At 69.3% G+C, this 11,490-nt stretch overlaps 1 protein-coding gene across 3 annotated transcripts; it reads right to left on the reverse strand.

Annotated features, from left to right (window-relative positions):
* Positions 1-422: 422 nt before the first annotated feature.
* SEMA4B (semaphorin 4B) lies at positions 423-11,342 on the reverse strand. Of its 3 annotated transcripts, none has more exons than XM_052672654.1 (14): positions 10,889-11,342; positions 4,898-5,058; positions 4,565-4,627; positions 4,375-4,473; positions 4,190-4,301; positions 3,956-4,072; positions 3,724-3,881; positions 3,135-3,316; positions 2,866-3,016; positions 2,545-2,755; positions 2,343-2,458; positions 1,965-2,128; positions 1,780-1,874; positions 423-1,699 (listed from the first exon to the last, which is right to left on the reverse strand). In XM_052672654.1, the coding sequence occupies exons 1-14, from the start codon at positions 11,325-11,327 to the stop codon at positions 954-956; spliced, it is 2,814 nt and encodes a 937-aa protein (XP_052528614.1). In that variant the 5' UTR covers positions 11,328-11,342; the 3' UTR covers positions 423-953. The 3 variants fall into 3 exon arrangements, with proteins under 3 accessions (XP_052528614.1, XP_052528615.1, XP_052528617.1); XM_052672655.1 differs by having other exon boundaries at positions 3,724-3,790; positions 3,913-4,072; XM_052672657.1 differs by lacking the exon at positions 10,889-11,342 and adding an exon at positions 7,409-7,549.
* Positions 11,343-11,490: the final 148 nt, after the last annotated feature.

Genomic DNA, 11,490 nt, shown 5'->3' on the forward strand with positions numbered 1-11,490 from the left:
TCTGCCTGCCACAGCCTGCGGGCCGTGTCTGCTGGCACGGCACCAGCCGATGCCTCCGGTGGCTTTTTTGATGTCCCAGAACAGGCTGGGCAGGAAGTGGGGAACACTGTCCTGGCGGGAGTGAGCCAGTGCGGGTCCCAAGGAAGCCTGCCCCAGCATGCTGGCGTGGTGCGGAGCTCACTGCTTCCCAGGCAGCAGGCAGATAAGAAGCACAGTGCCTCGCTCTAGAGCTGCTTCCCCTGCAGCACCCTACAGCGGGGTCACGGGGATCCTGTTCTGGAGCTGTGTGCTGGCACAGCCTCACACAGCAGCCCCACGCACCATCGTGCCTGCCCCACACACAGCCGTGGAGCCAATGCGATGGGCCTGGCTCCGGGAAGAGGCCCCAGTTCCACACCTGTAGCCACAGCAGCACACACGTGTACAAAGGAGACACCTGGACTTTAGATAAAAACCACAGACGTTTCTGCACACGCACATCAGGGACACGAGATACGCAGCACGGTGCTCCGTCCCGGCACAGGGTGAGCACCGCTGTCTGCTCCCTCCCCAGGACACAATTCACATTTTCAACGTATTAAAAACGAACCAAGCACAGACACACACCACATCCACGTGGCCACCACGCACCAGCACCGCCCGGCCGCACACGAGGCTCCGGGCCCCCAGCAGGATGTCACAGTGAGTCGGGGCTCGAGGGGGCTGCGGCCGCCCCCAGCCCTCTGCATAGACGGGGCTGTGCCTGCGCGGGGATGGGAGAAGTCCGACCACCCCTGCAAGGCGTGCGGTACCCTCTGCCGGCCCCATCCCGAGGCGGTGCCCAAGACCTCCCCCCCCACCAGGGTGGGCGGCGCGACGGGGCCGGGCTCCAGGCATGCACACACAGACGAACACCGATCCCAGCCGGCGAGGCTCAGCAGAGCAGAGGTGGTGCGCGAAGGCTGTCCGTCCCCTCACACCACCGAGTCCTGGATCTCGGAGCCCAGGCGCACGCGGGGTCTTTGGCAGGCGGGGGACACCTCCACAAAGCTGTCCCGCACGTGGAGGGGCCGCTTCTCCGACTCGGAGAAGGCACGCGTAGCGCCCGGCGGCTCGTGCACGGGGGTGCTGACGATGTAGTTGTCCTGCAGCGCCTGGTAGCCCTTGTGCTCGGGCGCCGTGTTGGGCAGGCTGCTGCCGTTCAGGGGCAGGCTCTCCACCGGCTTCCGGGGCGTCTTCTGGTGCCGGCTGGCGTCCCCGGGCTCCACCAGCGCCTTCACGCCGTCGCAGTGGCGGTGCAGGAGGAAGAGGATCAGCACGAGCACGGCGGCGGCGAACAGCCCGCACATCACCAGGAACTCGGTCCAGTAGGTCTTGCCGTCCAACCGCGCCGCGATGCTGCCCGCGGCCGAAGTGCTCCGCGAGGTGCTGACGGTTTCCGGCGCGGTGAAGCCCCTCCTGCCGGGCTCCTGCACAGCCACGCAGTAGCTGGCCATCAGCTTGCGGAAGCCCTCCTCCAGCGACCAGCACTCGTATGTGCCCGCACGCTCCGGGCTGCCCACCAGGATGAGGGCCCCCTCGGGCAGCACCAGGTAGGAGGCATTGACCGGGGTCCCGTTGTGCAGCCAGCGCCGCGACGCCAGGTTGGAGAGCAGCCGGCACGGCAGCGGCTGCACCGCATTGGGCGGCAGCTGGATCCGCTGGCACGGGCTGCCCGAGGCTGCGGGAGAGAAGCAGGGATGTCAGCCAGGCTGTGGGACCTGGCGCTGTGGGCGCTAGGGGGGACAAGCAGGATCTCACCTGGAGGCAGGAGGACGCGGGGCCGGGGCTGGGACACGTTGGTTGGTTGGCAGAGCCGCTCTGTCTCGGCACCTTCGATGTCCTGCACCCACAGCCTGAGGCAGAGAGAGGGATCAGGGGTCTGGGGGCTGCAGGGGGAGTGCAGCTCTGAGGAAGACGGAGCACTGGTGGGGTGCAGCACTTACTGGGGATGCGCCGGGGGGTGCGGGGTAGTGCTGCGGCAGGCGCCGTGGCTCCAGGCACAGAAGGGATCCCGTGCCAGCACACACTCACCGCAGCTGCGGTACAGGCTGCAGTTGGAGAAGGGCACCTGAGCCACCGCCGTGTAGGAGGCTGCATAGACCAGGCCCTGTGGGGAGGAGGCACGGCTGTGTCAGTCACACCACCAGCGCCTGCAGTGGGAACGGATCCCACGTGCCTGAATCCCCTGCCCTGGGCTTGGAGTTGCAATTTCCAGCACGGTGCAGGTCTGGCAAGATGGGAAGACAACCCTCAACCCACCAGCAGGTTCATACCCCTTCCACTCCCCCTGCCCCAGCCTCCCCCCCGTGCTCGGCTCCTGCCTGTTCGTGGTCCAGCAGCAACTGCAGGACGGGCTGGCCAGTGGGGAAGAGGCGGATCTCCTCGATGATGTGCACCCGGTGGTTCACACGCACCGCCTTGTGCAAGCGGCCGTCGTCTGCAAACACAGCGACTGTGCTGAGCAGGGCTGGGGGCGCACAGCACCCACCCCCCCGTGCCGCCCAGCCCCCGGGCTGCACTCACCCGTGCCCAGGAAGAGGACGTCGTAGGTGCCGCGCAGCCCCTGCACGCGGTGCACGCCGATCTGCTGGTAGCGCAGGCGGCTCTGCAGCAGCAGCGGCTGGCTGCGCACCGGGCTGTCCATCAAGAAGTGATCTTTGACAAAGTTCAGCACGCGGTCCGGCATCTGCAGGGACGAGTTGATCTTCAGGTGCCGCGTGTGGCTGGTGATGCACTGTGGAGAGAGCGGGGGTTGGCCGGGGCCGCGGGCAGCTGTGCTCCCGGGAGCCGGGCAGGACGAGGCCGCCCCGTCCCGCTCCCACACCAGCACCCCGAGGCGCGCACCGTGCCTGGCCGCGGTTCTGGTACCGGGCTGGTGTCGGTGTACCACTGCTGCGTCTCACGGTTCACCTCCTTGTAGAGCCCACCAAAGGCCTTCTGCACGCTGCGCATGGGGAAGGCGCACACCGCCGAGCTGCCCAGGCCGCCCTTGTTCCTGGCAGGGAGCAGCACACGGCAGGGTCAAGCACTGCGGCTTCGAGAACCCAAGTGTGGCCAAGACCCCCCCGCGCCACCCCAGGCGCCCCACACTGCTGCTCCGGCCCTGCGCTCACCATTGCGACGTGAAGACCCCGTAGAAGAGCGTCTCCCTCCAGCGCTGCTCCCCGGGCGTGAGCACAAAGACGTCCTGCAGCACGTTGAAGGGGAAGCCATCCTCGGGGTGCGAGCAGAGCAGCTGCGCCTTCAGGAATGTCGTCCACCGCCGCTGCAGGACCCGCTCCCCACCCTGGTCCCCCTGTGTGGGCACTGAGGATCAGGGCATGGGCAACGGTAGTGCAGCCACCTCACGGAGGGAGCCCCCGAGATGCCCCCCATGTCGGTGAATAGTGGAGGGCTCTGCAACTCATGCTGCTGCACCAGGATCACAGACAGAGCAGCTCAGTTTTGGGGAGGCGCAGGCGGTCCCAGGAGAAGGGAAATGCGGTGCAGGAGGAGGACAGGTCTGTGTGTCCTCCAGCAAAGGGGCAGAGTTGGTGAGGAAAGGCGCTGCAGAGCTGGAAGTGCCCTAGAAGGGTCTCCTGCAGGTTCCTTCCCAGAGTGTCTGGGAACCAGCAGAGATACACACGCAGGGCAGTCCCACATCCTCGCCACGCTCTAGGGGTGCATTCCTCCCACCCCACGTCCCCACTGCCTTGCACCCACCTTGCACACGCGTGCGATGCGCGACACAATGGTGTTCTCAAAGTAGTCAAACTCCTTGCCGGTCTCGCTGAAGAAAAAGTAGACCTTGTCATCATCGCCGTCGGGGTTGCCGGCGGGCAGGCTCTCCTGCAGGAAGGCTGAGCCCACGAACACCGGGTCTGGGAGAACAGCACACTCAGCATCGCTCACCTCCATCCCAGTGCCTCCCGCAGCCCGCCGACCCGGCTCTTACCCTGCAGCCAGCTGAGGGAGTTCTCTGTCTTCAGGGAAATGCGGCTCTCCTGGCTGCGGTAGATGGTGGGCTCGTTGCCCTGGAAGTTGCTGACAGTCCCAGCGTAGAGCTCCCCATCTGCCAAACAGGGGCTGTGCTGGGACCCGGCCCGGCCCCGCAGCCCCACTCCTCATGGGGGCTGCGTGTGGGATCACAGCCCCGCTGTTCTGGCGGAGCTGCAGGCGCGTGCCTTACCGACCATGACGGCGGTGGAGTGGTACTCGGGGTCGAAGGGGCAACGTCCCTTCCCGTCCTCCAGCAGCACCCTTCCCAACCCGTCCCGCTCCAGGGAGAAGTGCTGCACGTTCTGTGAGGGAAAGGGGCTGTGAGCTGCAGGCTGCAGCGCCCCCCACTCCCACACCATCTTCTCCCCAGCTCACAATGTAGGCGCAGGTGGGGCTGAAGGCACAGGTCCCGCACGTGTAGAGGTGGGTGCTGTTCAGCTGCAGCAGCATCTTGATGTAGTTGTGACAGTCCCTCTGCAGGGGAGAGAGACACGGCTCAGCCACCCTGCACACGGGCACCGGCACTGCCCAGCCCGGGCAGCACATCCCAGGCACCAGGGCTCACCTGGGGGTCCTTGCCCTTGAACACGCACTGCCTCTTCTTCTCCTCATCTGCACCCCAAGGCAACTGCAGAGAAGGGATGGTCATCGAGAGCCCAATCACCACCCACCCCCCAGCACCGCTCTACGGTCCCAATATCAGTGGCTCCACTTGGCCCCACTCGAGACAGATCCCAGCACTGGGTCTGAGCACCCGATGCCCGCACAGATGGTGCAGCTCCCTCTGCGCTGCCCTGACTGGCTGCAGAACGCACCAGGACCCCACGCCAGAGCTGGGCTCAGTGTCCCCAGCCCCCTCCGTGGACTCGTGGTGTTGGCAGCACGCACGTGGGCTCACCCTGTGGGCCAACACGCTGTGCTGGAAGCGGCTGGTGTTGACAGCAAAGAGCACCTCACGTGCACCCAGGTACAGCGTGCCGCCATCCGGGCTCAGCAGCAGCGCTGTGTAGTTGGAGACGCCGGGCACCTCGAAGCGCTGCACCACACGCTCAGCTGAGTCTGCAGGGGGACAGCGAGGGATCAGCACCACACAGCACCCGGGGCACGAGCACCAGGTTGGCGCTGCGCCGTCTGGGAAACACAGAAGGAAGCAGATGCTGCACAAGGACCCGATCTCCCAGCCCTGGCCGCCAGTGTGGGCCAGGCTGCCGCACCTCAGAACCGCCACAAACCACGCACGGCCATAATAATGCCCGAGGGCAGAGTCTGAACTGCCACGGCATCCCGGCCCCCGGAGACTCCTCAGCCCTGGGGTCCCTTCCCACAGAGCTGGGGGCAGAGCTCCCTGGCCATGCCCCAGCAGCTCCCCGCACCAGGCTGCTGCAGTGGCTGCCAGCCAGGGCAGGCAGAGCCGTCCCGTGTGGGTGGCCCAGTCCCGGAAGCCCTTCCTCTCAGCCAGCAGCCCTCTGAATCAGAGCACCCAGCTGTGTCAGCGGGACACGTCGGGCTTACTCATGCTGCCAACTCCCTCACCCCTGACCCACAGCTCACTGGGAAGCCCCGACCTGCCCGAAGCCCTGCCCAGTGTCAGCTGCCATGAGCCGTGCCCGGTGCCAGCAGTACTGCTGGGGCAGGACCCTCCCTGATCCTCTCCCTGCTTCCTGCTGTCACTGCGAGGAGTGCAGCAGTGATGCTGTCACGGCCCCACAGGGACACGGCACTCCCAGTCCAGTCCTCCACTGGCACCAGCCCTGCTGTGCCTGCAAGCTCTCTGGGCACCCCAGAAGGCACGGCTGTGCGGCACAGCCCTTCCCCAGCCCTTGCAGTATGGGCACAATCTAGGACACTTGGCTCAGTGCCTGTCCTAAGCCATCGCCTCCCTTGCAGTAGTAGAGAGGAACAGGGATGCACTTGGGGGGGCTGCATCCCTCCGAGGGGTCCCATGCCCTGGCACAGGGTGATGCCACTCACAGCGGACGCGGTGCAAAAGGGCAGCGGGGCCCCTGCACCCCACAGAGCTCACCCAGCCCAGGAGCTCTGAAGCCTGTGCTGGCTGCCAGGGGGACCTGTTAGGACAAGACCTGCTTCTTCCAGACAAACCTGCTGCAGGCACATCCCGCCACTCAAGGGGAGCAGCTTGCCTGCTCCTCCCCCTGCCAACAGAGAGCCCCACGCAGGAGCCACTGCTGGGTGCACACCGGCCAGCCTGCACCCCCCCCCCATTCCTTTGGTGAGGGTGCATCCACATCGGGACACCGAGGTTCTCTCTGTAGCTTTGAGCCCAGGCTGCAGCGCCTGCTCAAGCACCAGCTGCAGGAGGGCAGAGCTGGGCCAGAACTGGTTTGTGCAGGCACAGTGTGGCACAGTGCTGAGCTGGGCTGTCCCGCTGCCTCCCATGGCTCCCATCCATCCCACCCCACTGAGCAGATCTCACATCTGCTGGTGCCACCGAGGCTGTGGCTGGCGGTCCCAGGAGCACGTGGCAAGGACACGGCCACGTCAAAGAACCGCAGCACACGGAGCCAGGGAGTGTTGCTGTGCCAGAGCCATCCTGACCCAAAGCCACCGCGCCCTCTCAGCCGTCCCCAGCCAGGAGGCAGCACAGGACAGACACTGCTCGCAGCAGCAGCTGGATTTGGCCACCTCCTGGAGCAAAGTGATCCTCACCACTTGTGGGCCGCCCACACCACAGCTGCAGCGCCAGGCAGGGCAGCCGGCCCCACCAGCGTCCCGATGCTGACCCCCGATGTCACTGCAGGCACTCGGCCACAGGCAGCAGCCAGGAACGGCCCTGCAGGGTGAGGGGGCTCTGCCTGCCAGGACCCTGCTTATCCTGGGCCGTCCATCTCTGGTACCAGCACAGAGCAGGATCAGCAGGACCCAGAGCCCCAAGGCCGGGTGTAGAAAGAGCCCGTGCAGAGCGCCGGCACATGTGGTCCTGGGGGGTCCCGCAGGCAGCAACCCTGCTGCTGCAGTGCAACCGGAGCACGTGGGCAGTCCCCCGCGGCCGGCTTGCCCTCTCCCACGCCCTCACAGCCCCGCACACAGGGACACAAACACCGCCCCGGCTGCTGCTCCCCGCTACCGGCACCCACGGAGCAGCGAGCCCCAGCTTGCCGGGCCGGCTGGGAGTGTTGTGCAGGCTCAGAGCCCCGCGGGCTGTCACAAGGCGTTTCCACGCCGGAGCGGCGGGGCCAGCTCCATCCCACGGTCGAGGGAGGCCAATCCGCACCCCGTACCCCGCACCCCGATCCAGCGGGCGAGGGCAGCCCGCAACCCCAGGGTCTGCGGCACCGCGGGACGCGCGGGGCAGCGCCCGCCGTCGGGGCTCCCCGCCCCCCCGAGGGGATCATCGGGCGCGGGGGGTCGGGCGGCCCCAAGCCCACCCCTCCTCATGGCGGACACTCACCATAGGGTAGACTGACCCGCGGCACGGGCTCCTGCGCCGCCGAGAGCAGCAGCGCCGCCAGCACCGAGTGCGCCAGGACGGGCAGCGCCGGCCGCGGCACCATGGCGAGCCGAGCCGGGCCGGGCCGGGCCTCCGCCGCGTCCCGCGAAGCCGCCCCGGGCACAGCAGACCTGCGGGGAGAGAAGGGGCTCAGCGGCGCGCTCGGCGCGCTCGGCACGGCGCGGCTCCGCCCCCGGCCCGGCACGGCCCCGCCCCGACCCGCGGGGCTCCCGGCCCGCCACGCGCGGCCACCGGCACGGGGCGACGGGCGAACCGAGCGCGGGCGCCTTCCGCAGAGCCCGCACTGCCACCCCGGCGGGACCCGAACCGGGGAGAGAGAGCAGGCGGAGCCCCGCCCGCGGCACCCGGTGCCGTGAGCTTCCCCAGGCGGGCCCCGCTCCCACCGAGCAGCTGGCCGCAGCCGGGAGGGCACGGCCGTCCCGAGCACCGGCAGCCCCCACGCCGGGGCCGCCCCCGCGCTGCTCTTCCAAGCAGCAGCGCGTCCAGGGGCCGCTGGCGGAGCGGGGAGCGCCGCTGCTCCCGAGCCCCTCCGTGCGTTTGCACCGTCTGCGCCGCCCCGCGAGTTGCGGCCGCGGGGCTCCGCTCGGCCCGGCGCTCTCTGCTGCGCCCGGAGAACGACAGCATCCCTGGAGCGGCCGTGCCGGCCCGTCCCACGGTTAAAGCTTGCGAGCAGCGGTGTCCGCCGCGGCACCAGCCGGCAGCGCCGGACACCGTTCCGCCTCCCCACTGGTCCGTCCCCGGGGGGACTGGCACGGCCCCGGCTGGGTGCGTGCAGGGTACGGTCGAGCCGTACCGCAGAGCCGCTTCCAGCCCCGAGCCGTGCGGGCCAATGTCAGGATGGGGGGCTCTTGCCGAAGCGCATGCAGACCCCCGGAGAACCGCCGCGCTCGTCCAGCGGTTGCCATAGCAATCGGTTATTAATGACAGCTGCTTGTTTTGCCATGGCAACGAGGGGAAAGGGGTAAGGGTCTCCTCGGCAGCTCTCCTGGGGCCGGGCTCGCCGCCCCCTCCCGTGCTCGGGGTTCGTCTCCCCGCTGCTCGCTCGGCCGCCTCGGCCCCGCACCCCTGGGCCACCGCCACCCCCAGCGGGACCGTGGGCGAACCCTCCCCGGACCGTGTCCCGCGCCGTCCCTGCTCCCCGCTCACCCGTACTGCCCGCTGTGGGGCCGTACCTGGCGCCCAGGGCCGGGGCAGCGTCGCTCCGCGTCCCGGCTCTCCTCCCGCTCCCGCCGCTTCGCCGTCCCTTCCTGGGCCCGGCCGGCTCCACCCCGCCGCCTTATCAGCACCCTTTGCCCGGGAAGTGCCACCGACGGGACGCGTTCTGCGTCACGGAGCGGGGCAGCGTCACGCCGCGTGGGGTACGAGCACTGCCGCTGCCCCCGCAGCGCCGTCCCCCGGCACCGTGGGGGTCCCCGCGGGGCTTCGCGGACCCGGGCATCGCCCACGTGTGGCCGCCGCAGCGCGGTGCCCGGAGCCCCGGGAGGACGGCCCGCAACAGCGCGAGCCCTGCGGGAAGGGTGGGCCGGGGGGACAAAGGGGCAGGGAGCCCCGGGAGGGCAGCGAGCGGAGCAGGAGAGAGCCCGGAGCCTGCGCCTTTAAGCGCTGCTGGAACGGCCCCGCGGCCCGCTGCTGGCAGCCCGGCCTGTTTACACCGAGCTCCCATTTATCTCCTCCGCCTGCCCACGCAGCTTGCCAGCACGGGGGGCACCCGCGGCTCCGCGCCCCCCGCTCGGGCATGTGCGTGTGTGCGTGCCTGCCCGCCCTGCCTGTACACGGCCGTGTCAGCCCGGCACCGGCCGCAGCGGTGGAGACGGGGCAACAGCTCGGGGTGCGGGGCTGGGCAGAGCCAAACCCGCGGCCCGGGGTCAGCTGAGAGGGGGGACGCGGTGTTCGCACCGAGTTCCCACGCTGAAGCCCTCCGCTCACTCGGAAGCCAACGCGAGGCCGCGCCGCGCTGCTGTTCCCTGCGTGCTCCGGCCCTGCTCGGCAGCCGGCTTGCTGCGGGCACGGTGCGGGCGCATCGCCGGCTCGGATGCAGCCCACGTGCGGCCCTTCGTCCCGCCCCGCGTCACCGGGGATGTCGCGCGCACCCCCGGCTCGGCTCCCCCTGGAGCTGCCAGACAGCCTGGAGCCGCCCCGCGGGATCCCGCGCCGCCCCCTCGGCTGTGCGTGCGGAGCGGGAGCGCGCATCACGCACACCTGCAGCCGTGCCGAGCGGTGCCGATGCGCGCACAGATCCTCCCGGCTCAGCTGCTCTGCTGGCGGCCCCAAGCGTGCATTCCATGAAACGGGGCTTCCTCAGGCCCGCAGCCGCGGCCGCGCGGAATGGGTTGGCGGCAGCACGCCGGCCCTCTCTGCTCTGCTGCGCCCGGATGGCAGCAGTGAGAGGCCCCGCTTGGAACCAGCGCCCACCCGGCAGCGCGTGTGGCCTGGGAACCGGAGCACCGTACACCCCTCAGGGGGCGGGGGCCCCGAGCTGCATGCAGGGTGCGGGAAGGAGGGGGTCCCGGTGCAGGGATGCGTGACCCCTCCCTGGCCACCCTCGGCCCTGCAGAGCCCAAACCAGCGCTGCTCTCCTCGGCCCCCCGCAGGCACAGCAGCGCCTTTCATTGGATGCTGCCTGCAGGAAGAGGGGCTCCTGGAATCTAAGAGCAGACACGGCACTGCGGGAGCAGACGTCGGAGGCACTGAGACCCCACAACCTGCGTGGCCCCAACTGTCCCCCACCACTTTGAAGCCCCGTGGTTGCTGTGGCACCGAACGCCATCAGTGTGGAGTCTACACACGCAGGGTGTGCTCAGCATGCAGACGTCCTGCTCTGCACACATTCACACAGGTGGGACACGACGCACACATACGTCCCACGTGTGACAGAGCACACGCAGCTCCTCACAGCCGCCCCAGACGCGGCCATAACGCTGTGTGTGCACTTCCTGGGGCAGACAGTGTGCAGAACGCAGCCCCACACGCATGTAAACACACGCACGGCGCTCAGGGGAGGCACACGCCCCACACTGCAAACACCTGGAAGCGCCCCAATGAGTGCAGCAGGCAGCCGTCCCCACACGCGGCCCGAGTGCCCCTCACCACGCGCTGTGTGCACGCACACCCTGCACGCACTGCACACGCCCTTGCACACACGCAGGCCCTCTGCCACCCCCATGGCTCTTGCAAGCTCTGTGCAGCCGCTGCCGCTGTGCATCTGCGGGGATCCCCATCCGAGCGCACCCCCCGTTACACACCTCCCGTGCACGAACACACACGCGCCCCCCCCAGCCTCACACAGGCGCTGCACGGCAGCACGAGCGCCCGCCCAGCAGCGTGCACACACACACACACACATACACACACACACACACACACGCATCCCCCCGCACACCTCCCTTGCACACACACACACGCATCCCGCACGCCGCTTACCGGCTCGGGGCGCGGATCCCGCCTGCAGCGCGGGGCGGCTCCGGGGCTCCCCGCCCGCGGGGGGCGCGGAGAGGTGCGGGGCGGTGCGGGGCGGCTCCGTCTGCTCCGCCCGCCGCCTGCAACAAAGGGCCGCCCCGCCCGGCCCCTCCCCGCGGCTCAACACCGCCGGCAGCGCCGCCGCCGTCCGCCCGGCTCGGGTTCGGGGAGAGGAGGCGGACCTGGGGGGCTGTGCGGGACAGGGGGGGTTCCGGTGCGGCGGTGCCGTCGGCCCAGGACGGTGCTGCTCCCCGCGCAGCGCTGCGTGAGAGCCGGGGGAATGGGGAGCGGTTCTGTGTGTGCTTCCAGGGAGGAGCTGCTCTCGGGCAGCCCCAGAGGCAGAGGTGTTGGCGATGTATGGCGGGTGCACGGACGACGGGGATGTGCTTGGGGCTGCGGGCATTGCCGTGAGGTCCTGGCGCTGCTGCGTGGCTCCGGGCCTTTGAGGCAGCGTGTGGCTGCTGGTGTCTGCCCAGAGCCACGCGCAGCCTAGGGCTGCTGGCCAAGCGCTGCCGGTGAGCAGGGCTGCTGGAGTCTCCCTGAGTCTTAGTGGGTGCTTGGGGTGG

Source organism: Tympanuchus pallidicinctus, unplaced genomic scaffold (assembly GCF_026119805.1).
Source record: "Tympanuchus pallidicinctus isolate F22 unplaced genomic scaffold, pur_lepc_1.0 scaffold12, whole genome shotgun sequence".
In the NCBI taxonomy this organism is placed as follows: Eukaryota; Metazoa; Chordata; class Aves; order Galliformes; family Phasianidae; genus Tympanuchus; species Tympanuchus pallidicinctus.

Excerpts from the sequence above, each read along its gene's own strand:
- SEMA4B (XM_052672654.1), bottom strand. The coding sequence starts at position 11,327 with ATGCCCGCAGCCCCAAGCACATCCCCGTCGTCCGTGCACCCGCCATAC. Across the intron at positions 2,756-2,865 it reads CAGAACCGCGGCCAGGCACG|TGCATCACCAGCCACACGCG; the intron begins GTGCGCGCCTCG and ends CTCTCTCCACAG. Across the intron at positions 2,129-2,342 it reads TGCTGCTGGACCACGAACAG|GGCCTGGTCTATGCAGCCTC; the intron begins GCAGGAGCCGAG and ends TCCTCCCCACAG.